Source organism: Fusarium solani (assembly GCF_023522795.1).
Source record: "Fusarium solani strain SB1 chromosome Unknown bctg00000009, whole genome shotgun sequence".
Lineage (NCBI taxonomy): Eukaryota > Fungi > Ascomycota > Sordariomycetes > Hypocreales > Nectriaceae > Fusarium > Fusarium solani.
This window is the reverse complement of record NW_027072144.1, coordinates 2,403,208-2,418,886: the sequence shown is the minus strand read 5'-3', so window position 1 is coordinate 2,418,886 and position 15,679 is coordinate 2,403,208. Positions and strand designations below refer to the sequence as shown.

Genomic DNA, 15,679 nt, shown 5'->3' with positions numbered 1-15,679 from the left:
CCCGTTGATTGATTCCGGTTGATTCGTTTGTATGTATGTATGTATATTTTTCGTCCGGGGGGCCGTGAGGCCCCAGAAGTCTCCTAAGGGAGCACAGGACGTGCTGAGCTACGGGAGTCTACCTATGATCTAACCACACGGTGTCCCCTATCCAGCATATCATCGACACAAATGGCGCATTACATCGAGCCTGTTACCCGTCAGCGGGTGGTCCAGGCACGGCTAGTAAACAGTGGCCGCGGGGCAGCTTATGACTAGGACAGTCATGGCGGGGGCCGTGGTTGCCGATAGCCACAGTCGGATGGAGAGCGTTGCGGCTCTCTATCTGGCCGAGCCTAGATAATAGAAAGAGGTAACAAAGGAATACAAGAGAAGATAAAGGAGGGAGCGGACGCTAGTACGTCTCGAGTCGATCTCGTTTAGTAGCGAGGGCAGATCCTATCAAAGAAGGCGCTTATCTTGGCCAACTTGAAGAACCTATCAAAGTCTTTTCCTAATGCTAGATTCACTGCCGTGTTTGGCGAGGGAGCGAGCCTCGCTCGATGCCGTGGCGGTACCTTTCTACAGTAGAAGATATGGTCAGGTGTTTTGCGTCGGTTGCATGAGCAGACCACTCGTGCTTCGCTGTGGTTGAACCTCTCGTGGTATGCGGCAAAATCCCCGTGGAGGGACCTTGCGGCGAGCAAGTGGTGTAAGACTGTGCGCGGGAGCGATAGCTCCGGAGGGCAGGCTACTGTTGCCTTGAGATTCAATCTCTTGTACTGCTCAGGGGAGGCGGAAGACCACCAGGCTTCGAACGCTTCTCTTGGTTTCTGCCTCGCGAATCTTCGCAAGTAGGCCAGCGTTGGCCTAGCACCCTCGGGCTCGGGCAGCGAGGATGCTGCTTTTGCCAGTTTATCGGCTTGTTCGTTGCCGGGAATGTTGGTATGACCCGGTACCCAGCGTACTTTCGTAGCACCATGCGATGCTGCCAAGGCTTGGAATTCGAGGAAGACCTCCTGGGAGGAGTCTGATGGTGTGTCTCGCAGGCATGCAGCAGCAGCGAGGTTATCTAGGCAGATAAAGATGTCTTGGGCTGCTGATTCCTGCAGATTCAGGGCGGCCTTCAAACCCTCTAATGCTCCCGCCGCTTCGGCATCGAAGACCTCGGCCGGTCCAAGCCGGCCGGATCCGTCGAGGATGGGGGTGTTATTCTGGTGGATGGTAAAGCCGTAGCTCGCCGCTCCTTCCGAGGACAGAGAGCCATCCGAGTATACAACCAAGGTGTGTGAGTCGAGTGACTCGACCCAGCGAGAGAAGGTGTTGGCCGATTGCTCTTTCGACGCTGTCTGCAGCGGCGCCATCTGTTCTTGATGGAAGCGTCGCTGAACGAGCCTTGGCCGCGTACAGGGTGCAAAGAGTTCGTCTGTGCGACAGAGACGTGTCCTGAAGCCGCTTTCTACTTGTACTTGATATTTTCGTTTGATGAGGTCGTGGTAAGTAGGTTGGCTAGGTGGGCGTGTCCGACTCGCCAGAGGGTGAGCCTCATCAAGCGATTTGAGCCGCGCGGAGAACTTGAGTCGCCTTGCTTCGAGTAGCTGATCAACCGGCGGTATCCCGCTTTCTCGGTGGAGAGCAGCGATTGGTGTTGTCCTCCAGACGGGAAGTATGGCTCTCATGGCCTGGTTCATGGCTTTCGCCATTCTTTGTATGAGATGCTGATTACTTGATGGCATGTCCTTGGCAGGCTGGCTCCACCGCGGCCTAGTCCTGCCCGGGTACCACGCCTCGGAGCCGTGCAGCAGCACTGGCTCGACACACGCTCTGACGGCGCTTCGCACGGCGCTCGGGAGAGGACCGTGTATCGTGTTGGTCAGTCCTCGCAGGTGGTAGGCGACGGCCTGTGCCTTCGCCGCCCACTTTTCGACATGAATCCGGAACGACAGCCTGCTGTCGAGCCAGATGCCAAGCCAGCGTAGAGCTGACTCGGGGTGTTTCTCGACATCGCCGTGACGTACTGCCGGTGCGGTCCTGAGTTTGCTGCGGGAGAAGTGCATGACTTCAGTCTTCTTCGGGTCGAAGGACACGCCATTTTCCGCGCCCCAACGCACCATCTCCGCGATGGCGCTGGATGCCATGGCAGTACTCTCGTCTACTGTGTCGCCTATGGATAGGATGGCCGTGTCATCTGCGTAGCCGAAGCGGCCTTGGGGGTTGCCCAGTCGGTAGATTGGTTCAGTATAGAGCAGAAAGAGAATCGGCGATACCGGTGAACCTTGGGGAAGGCCGCACTGAAGAGGGGTGAAGGGGGTAAGGGTGTCTTGATATCTGACACGGGCTGATCGATCCCTCATGAAGGACTCGGCCCATCTAGCCAGATGGTCGGGCCAGCCTTGTTCACGAAGACGCAAGACCAGTCTGTTGCGCATGACGGTGTCGAAAGCACCTTGTATGTCCATCGTGACCAGGGTGGCCACCTTCTTGCGTGCAAACGCTTCCTCGATATCATGGATCAGGGCGGCTACCAGGTCTGTTGCTGACCTTTTGGGGGAGAGCCCCAGCTTGTTGTGGGTGAAGGACGCTGTAGTGAACAGCTGCCCACGATAGACGGCGTGCGATCAGACGTTCCAGCCCTTTGCCGAGGCAGGAGAGCAGAGAGACAGGTCGCCAGGCCCTTGGCGACGTGAGATCACGGCGTCCGGGTTTGGCGATCATGACCACTTCCGCCTCCTTGAACGGTTTCGGGTGGTGGCCTGTCGTCAGGCATCTTTCAAACAAGCGGCAGACGTGCGTCCCGATGATATGCCATACAGCTTTGAGGAGATCTACCGTGATGCTGTCTGATCCTGGAGATGTATTGCCTGTGTAAAGAGTCGCATACTGAACCTCGTCCAGCGAAATCTCAAGCGGGAATGGAATTGATCTAGGAGAAGATACTGATGTCCAAGGGTTTGTGATGTCGTCTTCCGCAGTCCGTCGTTCCAGTGTGGCTTGCCGAAGTGCGTTGGCCTTGTCCATCTGAGACTCGTATACAACATCGTCGACCTGCAGCGGTGGGGGCTGGAAAGGTCCTGGAGATTTTAGCCAGCGAACAGCTTTGAAAACAGCACTGCTGTCGGAGAAACTGTCGATGAGGTTTCGCCAATACTTTCTTTTAGCCCGGCGGACCACGCGATGGAGGTCCCTCTTGGCGATCTGGACATCTTGATTGAAGCCGCGAGGATAGAGTCTTCTGATGGCACGGAAAGCCGCGGCGGCGCCGACACACTCCTCGGTCCACCACGGAGCCGAACGCGTGCTCTTCCGTGAAGGCCGTCCGGCTGCCTTCGCTGCCGACATCAGGAGATTCACGAGTGCGGAGGCTAGCTCATCTAGGTCCGCTGGAGTCGAATTCGCGAGGGGGATTCTTGTGGCCCCGAGCTCTACGATCTCTACAAATCGTTTGAGCTCGTCGTCTGTTGTCACCCGTACCTTACCCGGCTGAGTCGGAGCTGGCCTGACGTCGGGCAGGGTCAGGCTAAGCGTGAAGTGGTCGGAGCTAGTGGCGAGATGGTCCTCGACGATAGCCTCGGCCAATGGCATATTCGTAAAGGCGAGATCGATCGTATTGCCGTATGGGTTTGTTGGAATGTCCAGAGAATTGAGTAGGTTCAGATCGTTTTCTGATGACCAGGCTTCGATCTCCTGGCCGCGGTTGGTAGTAGGGCCTGTCTGCCAGCTGCGATGTCTGGCATTGAAGTCGCCAGCAACGAGGCAGCGTCCTGGGACAGGCCACTGTAGTAGTGTCTCCAGGGCGTCATGCTCATCATTCTGACGATAGAAGTTGACTATCGTCATGCCGTTGATAACCAGCCAGAGAATATCTCGAGTCTGAAAGGGCCTGATCTGATCAGCCAGGAGCTTTGGGTCTCTCCGGACATATGTCATGACTCTCGGCCGAGTGTCGTTACTATCCCACATCTCGACAGGTGTGAATGTGTCGTATGCCGGGTGGGTTTTGGTCAAGGAGCGGCTGTCTGTATGGGCCGTCCATGGCTCTTGCAGAAGGACGATGTCGTATCGTTCAGAGTCGGCCAGCGCCAGGGCGCAGTCGTGGGCCGGAGGGATCTTGCCGACGTTGGCCTGGAAGATCCTGAGCGGCTTCCTGTCGTTCTTTCGAGTCCGTGAGTACTTATTCCTGGTCATGAGTACGGGTGATAAGTACTATTCGACGTTTCCTTGGTGAGCCTGGTCTGGGTTGCTCGGGCTCCTCCTCCCCTTCGTAGCCGGCCTGGGGGGTCGTGGCCACCATGATGCACGAAGGTGCGCCTGATGCCGCTGGACTTGGAGCACGAACGCTCGGCTGTTCAGATGATGTGCTGTCGTTTCTTTGTAGAATAGTCGCGTTGTCTTGTTGAGTTTCTAGTCGTGATTCCAGGTGACGTTGTCGGTATGTCTGTGCGCCCACTGCCCGGACGTGTTCTCGTTGCTCTCTGGTGAGCCGGCGGAAGACGCCGTGCACTTTCCTCGGCCGAGCAGGGCACCCTCGGAAGCTGGCCGGATGAGGACCTAAGCAGTTGATGCACTGCTCTGATGCAGCACAGTCGTCTGCCCTGTGTCCAGTCTTACCGCAGCGTTGGCAGACTGGCTGTCTGTGGCAGTTGCGGGCAAAATGGTAGTCCCAGCATGTTTCACATTGTCTGAGGCGGTCAGTCTTATCGAGAAGTCTAGCCGCGCGGCTGCCAAAGAGAGACCAGTATCTCTTTGTAGGCTTCAAGAATGACACAAGTAAGGTCTTGGTCAAGGGGTTACCCGAAACTTGTCGCACAGGGCGTACACTAATAGGCTTGAGTCCGGTCTGAATTTCTATCTCGTCGCTGACAATACTGTCGCTGTCCACCTCGTTACCACGAAAGTCAGTCAGTTTTGTGGGAAAGTCTGAGACCACATAGGTGAACCATTCCTTGTTCGTTTCTACTGTCGTAGCCCCCAATTCAGCCGCCCACTCGGCCTGCTTTTCTACGAGGAAGTCGCGAGTCTCAGGGTCGGCAGTCTGGACGGCCCATCCAGACCTGACTTGGAATACTTGTCGAATCTTATCTGAAACGGCACCGAGTTTCTCCCGAATAAGGGTCCGGATCGCGTAGCTACTCTGAGCCCGGGCCGGAGCTTCGGCTTCTAGACGGATGAAGACACGGAGATCCTGTCGGGGTGGGGCGGCGGTCGTCGGTTGCCCCTGACGATGAGGTGGATGAATCTGTTGGCGCTGTTGTTGTTGCTGACGATGTTGCTGAGGCGGGTGGGTCCGACGGTCGCCTGCAACAGGAGGCGAGGCGGCAGTGACGCTGCTGTACGTGGGCTTAGAGGTAGATCCGTTGCTGGAGAGCTCCCGCTTCCAGGAGTCAAGGAAGCTGTCGGCAAATTGTTGAGCGAAACGCTGTTGCGGTCCGGTGGTGAATTGCTGGGCGGCTTCTTCAAACTTGGCGCAAAAGGCCTGGAAGACCATCAACTTGGCGTTGTATTCTTCAACGCGCTCGCGCGCGAGATCATTGGCCGATTCGATGATAGAAACTGGTCGTTGTTCGAAGATCGATGAGGGGTGTTCGCGTGCAGTTCCTTCCGTAGCTGCAGCAGTGGTGGCGGCGATGAGTGGTGAAGACGGTGTCTGGGCCGTCCGCCCGGGTCTAGGTGAAACACCGACGGGGGCGTTGACGGCCGCCGGGCTGTTCTGCAAGAGGGCTGCACGGGCTCCTCGATTGAGATTGGCGGGAGTGTGGATCCCCAGATCGAAGGGGTCCGGGGCAGCAGGCGGGTTCGTCATCGACGAAGCCATCGCCGCAGCTTGCAGCTGCGCAAAGCGCAGATTGGGACGTTTGTTGTGCACTTGTTAAGGAATTAGGTGTAGACAGAGCCACTTTCTTAGCACTTGTATGCCAAGAAAGTGTGATGACAAAGGAAGGTGCGGTTGATTCGTTACCATATACCTAGTTTTGGTCTAGGGTAGGTGAGCGTCCGTGAGGATCGGGGTTGCTTGCATCGGATTGGCCAATCTGGAGGCCCCTGCAAGACAAATGCGGCCCCTGAATGGCTCGCCTAGGAGACCTGCCCCGCCTCAACAGCAGAGACGATTGTTTACCTTGTTTGTTTACTATCCACACAAGATGTCCAAATGTCTGCCTACGTGCCTTTTGACAATCAGTTATCAGCCACGTCCCTTTCCACTGCCATGACAGATCCTCCAGCCCTTTCCGAGTTGCAGCGACCGTCAGACCACAGCAGTGATGTGCCTATTGACAACACGCCGCCCCCACCATACGATGACGCATATGCAGGGCTCAATTGGGGTCGCATACCTGGCTATATTCGACCAAATACCACGTCAGATCGACGCGGCTGGTACTGGGAGCACGGCTTCGAGGTCCAGAAGGGGACAGATGAGAAGAATCGCTTCTGGTTGTGCAAGAGCTGCCATCAAAAGAAGCCGCATAAGTCGTACTTATTCGCTTCCAGGGGTGTTGAGAACATCAAGAACCACATGCTCAAATATCACCACCTTGATAAGGATGGTGAGCCAGCGGTGAAGCGGCCTAGGCACGCTTTTTTCGAGCCCGTTGGCCTTAACGCGAACAATCTACGCGATCAGCGGATTATGAATCACTATAACTCAGCCTTTGAACCGGATCAGTGGAAGAAGCGTCTTCTTCGCTGGGTTGTCCGTGATCAAATTCCGTTTCACAAGCTCGAAAGCGAACATTTCCGAGATCTCTGCCAGTACGCTAACCCCCTAACGGCTTCAAATCACTGCCTCCCACACCATACAACAATCCGGGCATGGATAATTGAGGAGTACGCGAGCAATAAAGGAATCATCACGGAGTTGCTCCATGCGGCTCAGACGAAGATTCATGTGGCGTTTGACCTCTGGACAAGCAGGTCTATGAAATGCTTTGCAGGTAATTATATATTTCATGTCCCAGCCTCTGAGATATTTTATCCATGGGACCATCTCAGAATGCGAGGATCGATCCACACTTTAATAAGAAGCTAATGTGCAATAGGGCTTGTTGTGCACTTTATTGACGCCGACAACACGTTCCGCACATTCTTACTTGACCTACCTGAGCAGTCTACCGGCCACACCGGTATTGGGATTGCAGAACGGGTAAAGGCGGTCCTTGCCGAGTTTGCAATCACTGAGGACCAGATCGGATATTTTGTTGCAGATAACGCAACGGAGAATGATACGTGTCTTGAGGACCTGTCTGCTGAATTCAGCTTCGATAAAGCATGGCGCCGTCTTCGCTGTATGGGCCATGTGATCAATCTTGTCGCACGGGCGCTTCTTTTGGCAAAGATCCCGACGGCTTTGCCGAGGATACAGAGGAGATTGCTGATGATCTTCTAAGGAAGATGAAGCAGTGGCGCAAGGCAGGCCCAGTTGGAAAGCTTCACAATATCGTGGTGTGGCTAAGGAGCTCTAGTGAGAGACTCAAACAATTACACGCCCACCAGCGCGCCGTATATATCACTGCTAGCGATCCAGATGCGGAAAGGAAGCTCACATATGATCCAGTTCTCGCCAACGATACCCGCTGGAACTCCAACAAAGCTGAGATAGAGCGGGGACTGCTGCTTCGGAAACCTATTGATATCATGATCGGCGCAGAGGTCCAAGCCTGGCAGCAGTACTGGAACAAGATCACACACAACAGCACCCAAGAACCTCCAGCGAGGCGACGAGAGAAGCCTCATATTGTGGATGATGCACTTGATGATGACGATTGGCACACTCTTACAATCTATCTTGAAGTCCTCAAACCCTTTGAAGAGGCTACAACCCGTATGCAAGGCAATCCTGGCACTGCGTCAGGGAGTCGAGTATGGGACATACTCCCTACGTACGAGTTCCTACTTCAACATCTGGAAGAGTTCAAGACGCGATACAAAGATCATAAGGAACAACACTTCCGTTACAATATCAACCAGGCCTGGATGAAGCTTGACAAGTACTATGGATTGACGGACGATTCGCCCATATATGTAGCAGCTGTTGTGCTACATCCTCGCATGAAGTGGAGCTTCGTTGACAAGTTCTGGAACGACAGGCCAGACTGGCGTGATAAGGCTAGGCGCGACGTCAGACAGCTATGGGAAGCTGAGTATAAGCATCGTGTTATTCTCATTCAACCAGAGCGACCTCCGGAGCGGCGCAGAATTGTGGTGGCATCGGGCCTCAACGACTTCCTTGATAATCTAACATGTCCTGCAGCCCAACTAGAAGAAGACCGGGATGAATACGACCACTATCTTGCACGGACAGATGATCCAGAGGATTTAGCTTGTACAGATCCAATCACGTACTGGATTAGCAAGCGTAGTGTGTGGCCTCATCTCTGACAGATGGCCCTTGATATCCTATCAATACCTTGTATGTCGGATGAACCAGAACGAATTTTCAGCCTTACGGGACTCCTGACGCCGGCGCACCGTGCGAGGCTGGGAGGCAATATAATTGGAGCGTCTTTGTGCCTTGCGGATTGGGACAGGCGGGGGGTGATAGATTTGTTAAAGTAGTGGTAAGTCGGCTCCTCCGTAACATATATCACCGTGCTTGGTAACTGATGGGCAGTCAGCGCTGAAGGTTTCTGTTTAGTAATAAGGTTATCTGTCAATCAATTGCAATCAATGTCAATCGACCCCCAAATTGATCAATAGTAATCAATATCAATCTGCTCCTCCGCAGAGCCGCATCAATCAACTGCAATTTGGCCAGAATTGAATTGAATTGATTGATTAGCAAGCCTGACTCCAGGTGCTATCGGAAGGATAGAAGGATTCCGTGGGAGACGGGCATCACCGTGGTGACGCCGCTGAACAGGAACCGGTGGAACCTGAACATGGAGGCAACCTTGGCGTTCCAGGTCCAGCAGCGGTCCATGATGCGAATCTTCATATCCGAACACAGATGGAAGGACGGCCTGCCGACCGAGGAAGAAGCCATCATGATGCTGAACCAGGGCGACGATAGCGCGATACCGGTGCCAGCCGTCTTCATGTTCGTGCCCAGGATGCCTGTCGTCGTGAACCACAATACGCATCAGGGGTTGAAGCTGGTGAACGGTGCCAGCTACTCGGCGGTGGACGTCATTGTCGACAAGACGTACCCGGGGCATCGGATCTCGGCCAGACTTCTCAACAAGCAGTCAGTTATCAATCAGTACTGATTACTGATTGATACTGATACGTTATCAGTATCAGTAAGCCCCTAACCAATCAATCAGTAATCAGTAACTCACGTGACCAGGCTATTGCGACCTGCCTACGTGGTGCTAAGATGTGTTAGCAGGTACAGTCAGATTGCTGCGATCAGTTCGGTAAATCAGGTACCTCAGCAACGCAACCCATCGCCCGGGTCAGAGCCCAGAATTACTTACTTTCTACATATGTATTCAACGGCAACACAATATTTTTTTTAACTTTGAATCGATATCTTGCAGGGTTACAACCCGAATATTCGTAGCTTGAGTGAGGCGCCTGTTATCTTTCAAGGGAAACAGGCACAGAGTTATTAGGTACTAGCCCCGCCATAACAAATAGGTGAGATATGCGGTAGCCTCTATTCGCTGTACATAGGGTAGGTTGGCTCACTTAGCATTCTGCTGCGCAATGCACTTGACATCGCAGCGAACACGCTGGTCTCTACAAATGATCTATCATACAAGTTGAAGGCATCGTCGCTGAAATTTTCCCTGGCGAGAGCGCCTTCCTGGCACTGATTCCACCCCGGTTAGAATTATCTTTCCCAGCTGTCGTTTCGCCGTCGAGAAAAAGGTTATCTACGCACTTACCCCGCTAGCGTCACCCAACCCACTGCGCCCAACCCAAAATACGCCCGTTGACGTTGTATGAGCGACTTCGCAGATTTCCTGGACTGCACATGATGGCTTAACCTCGAAGGTCCCACGACGCAACCTTGCGTGAGCTGAGTGACGAGCTCAAGAATCAATTCTGATCAGACGCCAAAATGGGGCGACAAGTGCGCGAAGCTGACGCGACACGGCGTGTCCGCTTCTCGCGTTTAGCGCTATGCCACTTGTCGGGCAGAGCCAGGGGTCCGACGTTTGTTTTGAAGGTAGGTAGATGGTCTCGTGCGCACCACTCCAAAGGTTTCAATAGGCTTGCATTTATAAGACATGAATGATATGCCACGCGCCGACATGCTTCCCGGGTCGTCTCTATTCGTAGGGGACGTTCAATGCGAAGAATTAAGCTCGCCGGCGCCAGAATCAAGCATCTCCGCAATTGAGCGGCCTCATTCACAACAGTCAATTTTCTCCGGCCCCTTTTCCCCGCATCATCCGCGTCTACGCGTCAATCGCAGCCGAAGAAACGTAAATTACGCACTCCAGAAACCTGGAAGTACTTCCGTGTGCCTCAAGGAGACGAAGAGACGCACCAGAATAACCAGAGACTGTGGTATTGTCAACATTGCCACAACCCGCCATGGCGAACAGTCTCGACCACAAGCGCCAAACGACATATGCGAAAGGACCACGGTATTATCATTGATGACGAAGAAAGGCCAGCCAAGAAGGCACTTCAACAGTCTCTGGAAGTAGCTTTCACGCGTGCCGAAGAGAAAAATCGAGCGATACTCTCCCGGAACGAAGAATCGATCCTGCGGAATACGATCAAGCTTGACGCATTCTATGAAGCCCAAATCCAACTGATCACGCGCCGCCGTCTCCCGCTCAACTGTGTCTCTTGGCCGGAATATCAAGCGCTTCTTTGCGCAGTTAACCCGAAGGCAGAGGAGGTTCTTATCCAGTCAGGTAATACGGTATTGGCTCATGTTGAGCGGTCATACATGATGCATCGCGAGAACATCAAGGCTCAATTGCAGGCGGCAAAGTCACAAATCCACTTCAGCATCGATCTATGGTCATCGCCGCATCGCAAAGCCTTTCTCGGAATATGTGGGCAATGGGTTGATGAACACTACGAGCTCCGTGAGGCCCTATTGGGTCTGCCGAACGTACAGTACAGTCACTCCGGAGAGACGATGTCGCGGCACTTGCTTGACACCATACGATATTTCGATGTCGCTGGCAACATTGGCTACTTTACATCAGACAACGCCACCGCCAATGACACTTGCCTGCGTGCTTTATCGACGGCATTGGCGAACGAGTTTGGCATTGGAATGGACCCCGCCGAGCGCCGAGTTCGATGCGGAGGCCATATTATCAATCTCTGCCTCCAGGCGTTTCTCTTCGCCTCCAGCAAAGAGGCACTCCGTGCGGCAATTGAAGAGGCAGATAGTAACGCGAACACCACAGTTGTCGAGTCTCTACAGGCGCAATTGCAGCAAAAGAACAGCAAGGGTAAACATCGAAAAGTGCCGGAGGATCAAGCCGGATGGCGATCGATGGGCCCCCTTGGTAAACTACACAATATCGCCGTGTTTATACAGAGTTCGACAGTGCACAGCGATGCGTGGCAGCGCCTGGCAGGTCGTGCACTCGGCATTGACAATGCAACGAGATGGAATTCGTGGTACATGCTACTTCGTACTGCACTCGAGAAGAGAGACAAGCTTATGATGTTTCAACAAGAGCATCATAAGGCCCTGGGTGAAGATAGTCTCACACAGGATGACTGGGATGTCCTCAGGTTAACGGCGGACTTCCTCCAACCCTTCTGGCAGGCGACACTAGCGCAACAGAAGAAGTGGTCGTCGTTAGACCAGTTACTTTACCATATGGACATCTTGCTCAAGCATTTTGAAGATGCAAAGGTATACAGTCACTTCGATCTTGTATAGCATGATGCATGATGGCGCTAACTACGTTATGATAGAAGACGTACAGCGAGAATCAACGCCTTATCCACTCCATCCACATGGGTTGGTTTGTGCTTGATAAGTACTACTTCAAGACTGATGAGACGCCTGTATACTCCGCGGCATTGCTTCTCCACCCATCAAAGCGATTGAAATACCTCCGCCAGAACTGGCATGAGGATTGGCATGATGGTGCGATCAACAAAGCCAGACAGATCTGGGCTCAGTACAAAGATATTCCTGTTGCCAGTACTCCAGAGGAGCCTCCGGAGACCCAGATGACAGCGTATGATAGGCTGGCGCTATCGCTCGACGTGACGGAGGCGTGCGGCGATGAGGATGAGCTGGAGAAGTTTATTAACGGTTCTCCATGCAAAATCGCAGTCAGTCCCCTTGCATGGTGGGCCAGAGAGGAGCAACGGATGGAATACCCGCGGCTGCACAAGATGGCTATTAACGTACTTTCGATTGCGCCTATGTCGGATAAGGCCGAACGTGTCTTCTCAGGTGCTCGGCGTACTATTTCGTTTGATCGTGCACGCCTTGGGGCTGAGACTATTGAGATGACAGAGTGTCTTAGCAGTTGGAACAAGAACGACCTTATTCGCGAGGTGCATGTACTTCGCGATGATGACAACTAGGCTGAGAATCAGGGGGTGGCGACATATTCGGGCTGAAAGGACAACTACGTCATGTCTTGGCATTTACTGATAAGCTAATCAATCAGTATCAGTAACATGGTGATCAATCAATCAGTTATCAGTAAGGGCCTTATCAATCAGTACTGCTTGTTGAGAAGTCTGATCTCGGCCGACATGACGGTCCACTTCGGGCCGCCGGCAGGGATATTGCTGGAGTCGGAGACGACAAAGGACCTCCACTTCGTCGGGATGCCGCCAGGCACGATCTTGTTGACGCCGATGAGCGTCAGGATACATTGCCAACGAAAGCGGCCGTGGCAAAAGAACGATGTCAGCCGAAAGGGTCTGCCGTGCGCGGCGGCTTTTGCCTGCACAGACTACAAGGTGCAGGGCAGGACGCTCGAGCGCGTAGCTCTGGAGCTGCGAGGGACGCGGACGACAAACGTCGACGGACGCGTCGTTCCCTCGCAGTGCGACCCGTACAGCCTGTACGTGCAGCTGTCGCGTTGCCGGACGCTGGACGGCATCATGCTCGTGTCCAAGGTGCGGGAGAGAGACCTGGTGGGCAACAGGGTCCCCGAAGAAATGACTGCTGCGGAGGCGAGACTGGAGAAACTGAGCGACAGGACGGTTGAGGAGGCGTTGCGCTGGTTTGATTGACGATTCTGAAGAGTCAAGACGGCTGCGTTAGGTGACGTGATGAGAGAGGAAAGCGGAAGCGGCGGCGGCGGCGGCGGCGGGGCGGTTGGGAACGCGCTTACTGGGACGACACAGAGGGAAAAACCGACCAATGAGAGGGCAAAACCGAACCAATGAGAGGCGAGGAAACCGACCAATGAGAGGGGTTCTTTTAAGGCTCGGGGCGGGGCATAGACCTTTCGTTCCTCAAGGCACAGGGGAAGGCGCACGTCCGCCGGGGAAGTTGGAAGTTGGAAGCTGGGCATGGTTGGCAAGTTGGCGGCTCCCTTGCGCTGAGTAGCCTTTCGGTACGAAGCTTGCAACAAGAGCCTATTTTACTAGTGGGTTGCTGCACGTATTGAGAAGAGGGCGCGGTTTTAAGTGGTCGGCTCTGGGTGGGTAGATGAAGAGACTTGGCCAATAGGGCGCGTGTGTGTGTTACCTTTGTTTTGCGTAGCCAATAAGACATATGCAGCAGGCTTTAAGGAGAAGGCACCATTTTGAGTAGCACGATTTGAAGAGCTTAATGCGGAACTAAGAGACCTAGCCAATAGGGTGAGGGTGAATAATTGAGACAGTAGACCAAGGGACTTAGACTAGCAGAGATCAACCAGCCGCAATACCAAAGAGGGAAAATTGTCAATTTGAGTATAAGAAACTACCATGCGAAGATGTCCTGGTGTTGAGACCATTGGACTTTATCACTCGCGGCCAAAATACCACACACTATCACTATACTATGCTACTTAAAGTCTCTTTGTCGGATGCCTCTTATTCCTGCCACCTGGTTCGGTAGTTAATGACCTCATATTAGGACGAACGGAGGATCGGAGTGTGGCAGATATGTTAGGTAATCGAGAGTCCTCGTTTTCCTTCGCTTCACCTTCTTCATAGTTATCATTTTCATCAGAGTCTACGGATATTAAAGGGGAGACCGGCGACCCTGCAATGATTGGAGATATTGCGGTAGTTACAGTAGACCCCTTAGTCTCTTAGGGGCGGGGTTATTCGAACTTAACTAAGACGATAGAGATGCGGAGATTGCGGGCCTTTTGTTCTGAGATGGAGTATCGGGTTGTTGGGATGGACCTCCCTGCGGCGATTGTGATGATTATGACCGTGACTATTGCACCTATGAAGATTTCTTTGAGGGAGACTTGAACATAGACCTCGCTGCTGCGAATCCGCCAGCTTGGGATGGGCCAGGTTCGGTTTTAGAGGGGGGGACTCTATTAGCGGCAGGTACAGGTGGCGTGCTCTTGTCCGGAAACGTCCAAGAGTCGGGAACGACAATGAAAACATAGTCCTTCTCATCAACTATAGGGGCGGCTACCATAAGACTATGGTCAAGAAGGCCAACAATCTTGCCGACGCAGTTGAAGGGAACACCTGGAACAAACTGTGTATCTTTCCTATCTGCCATCTTCTTGCAGAGGAGAGAGAATAGCAAAGCGCGAATAGGAAAGAGAATAAAAACTTGGAAGGGCTGGAAGCCTTTGAAAGGGCTCTTTGATGGCTGACCCGGCGTGATATAGGTACAGCACTGGATAAATGCACAGCATCTCAGCTGCGCATCATCCAACAGCGGGACATAGTCCTTGATCAAGTGGGTTTGACCTGTCCCGAGAACCTGCCCGGTCAAAGAAACAACCGGTTGGATAAGTGGAAAGCCCTCACCATTGCAAAGAGTTCGTGGGTCAATGCTAATAGTTACATTAGTGGCAAGCGCGATAGTCGAACTCGAGCTAAGGGAAATTAATAAGTCTGCTTACGCTTGGTATCCAAAGTCGCGTATGAGAACAACTGGAACCTTATACACTTCGCCGTCACCATCTTCATCGCCGAAAACATCAGGCTCCCATAGCACCCACTCCAGTGCGTAGGGGTATACTTTTCCAGTGAAATAGAACCACTGATTCTCCCACTCCGATTCAACAATCTGCTGGTTATAGACAGAGAGGTTGAGACTAAAGTAAATCGGGAGTAGATCAGGGGATCGACACCCTTCAGGACGCAGCACAGAATATTCAGGCAGTGTCATATAGGGAGGGGGTAGAAGGAAAACCCTGCCAAGAGCTTCAACATTAAGGCTCTTTATGAGTTATTCATCTGATATAAGAAACCGCGTTGGGGTATCCAGCTGACCAAAAAAGGACATAGTCATATCACTACCAAGGTTTTTCTGAGAGTCATAAGGCATGCGCGGAGGGGGATGACCGCTAAGAGTGGAAGTTAAGGTAGAATTTGAGGTAGAAGTTGATGAAGACATGATATATTGAACTAGCAAATGTTTCAATAAAAAATAGGAGAGCAGTTAAGATTACGACTCTGTGTGTAAGGGAGAGAGAGAGAGAGAGAGCAATTGTAAGATAAGCCTGTAAGATTGGCATGCAAATATACAGAACAAAGGAGAAGCACATCTGATATTTATAATCGATTAGATATTATCGTATAACTATACAATGCGAAGATTAATACCACTTGGTAAAGATACTATATTTCATTGCGCAGAGAGGATATGGCATCGCCGATCTCCATCCAACATTTTCAGCCAAGAGCT

General features: G+C 52.8%; 4 protein-coding genes across 4 annotated transcripts; 2 read left to right on the top strand and 2 right to left on the bottom strand.

The window, feature by feature from the left end:
• Positions 1–419: 419 nt before the first annotated feature.
• Positions 420–5,791, bottom strand: MRS44_013798 (uncharacterized protein; the record flags this gene model as incomplete). Its single annotated transcript, XM_065617241.1, has 3 exons — positions 420–2,560; positions 2,604–4,131; positions 4,184–5,791. 3 exons carry the CDS (start codon positions 5,789–5,791, stop codon positions 420–422), a joined length of 5,277 nt encoding a protein of 1,758 aa, XP_065473313.1.
• A 393-nt stretch (positions 5,792–6,184) lies between these two features.
• Positions 6,185–9,182, top strand: MRS44_013797 (uncharacterized protein; the record flags this gene model as incomplete). The annotated part of the gene is made up of 4 exons (XM_065617240.1): positions 6,185–6,911; positions 7,017–7,262; positions 7,313–8,315; positions 8,771–9,182. The coding sequence occupies 4 exons, from the start codon at positions 6,185–6,187 to the stop codon at positions 9,180–9,182; spliced, it is 2,388 nt and encodes a 795-aa protein (XP_065473312.1).
• Positions 9,183–9,982: 800 nt separating this feature from the next.
• On the top strand, positions 9,983–13,076 carry MRS44_013796 (uncharacterized protein; the record flags this gene model as incomplete). Its single annotated transcript, XM_065617239.1, has 4 exons — positions 9,983–10,094; positions 10,368–11,755; positions 11,818–12,417; positions 12,600–13,076. The coding sequence occupies 4 exons, from the start codon at positions 9,983–9,985 to the stop codon at positions 13,074–13,076; spliced, it is 2,577 nt and encodes an 858-aa protein (XP_065473311.1).
• A 1,175-nt stretch (positions 13,077–14,251) lies between these two features.
• On the bottom strand, positions 14,252–15,160 carry MRS44_013795 (uncharacterized protein; the record flags this gene model as incomplete). The annotated part of the gene is made up of 2 exons (XM_065617238.1): positions 14,252–14,822; positions 14,892–15,160. The coding sequence occupies 2 exons, from the start codon at positions 15,158–15,160 to the stop codon at positions 14,252–14,254; spliced, it is 840 nt and encodes a 279-aa protein (XP_065473310.1).
• Positions 15,161–15,679: the final 519 nt, after the last annotated feature.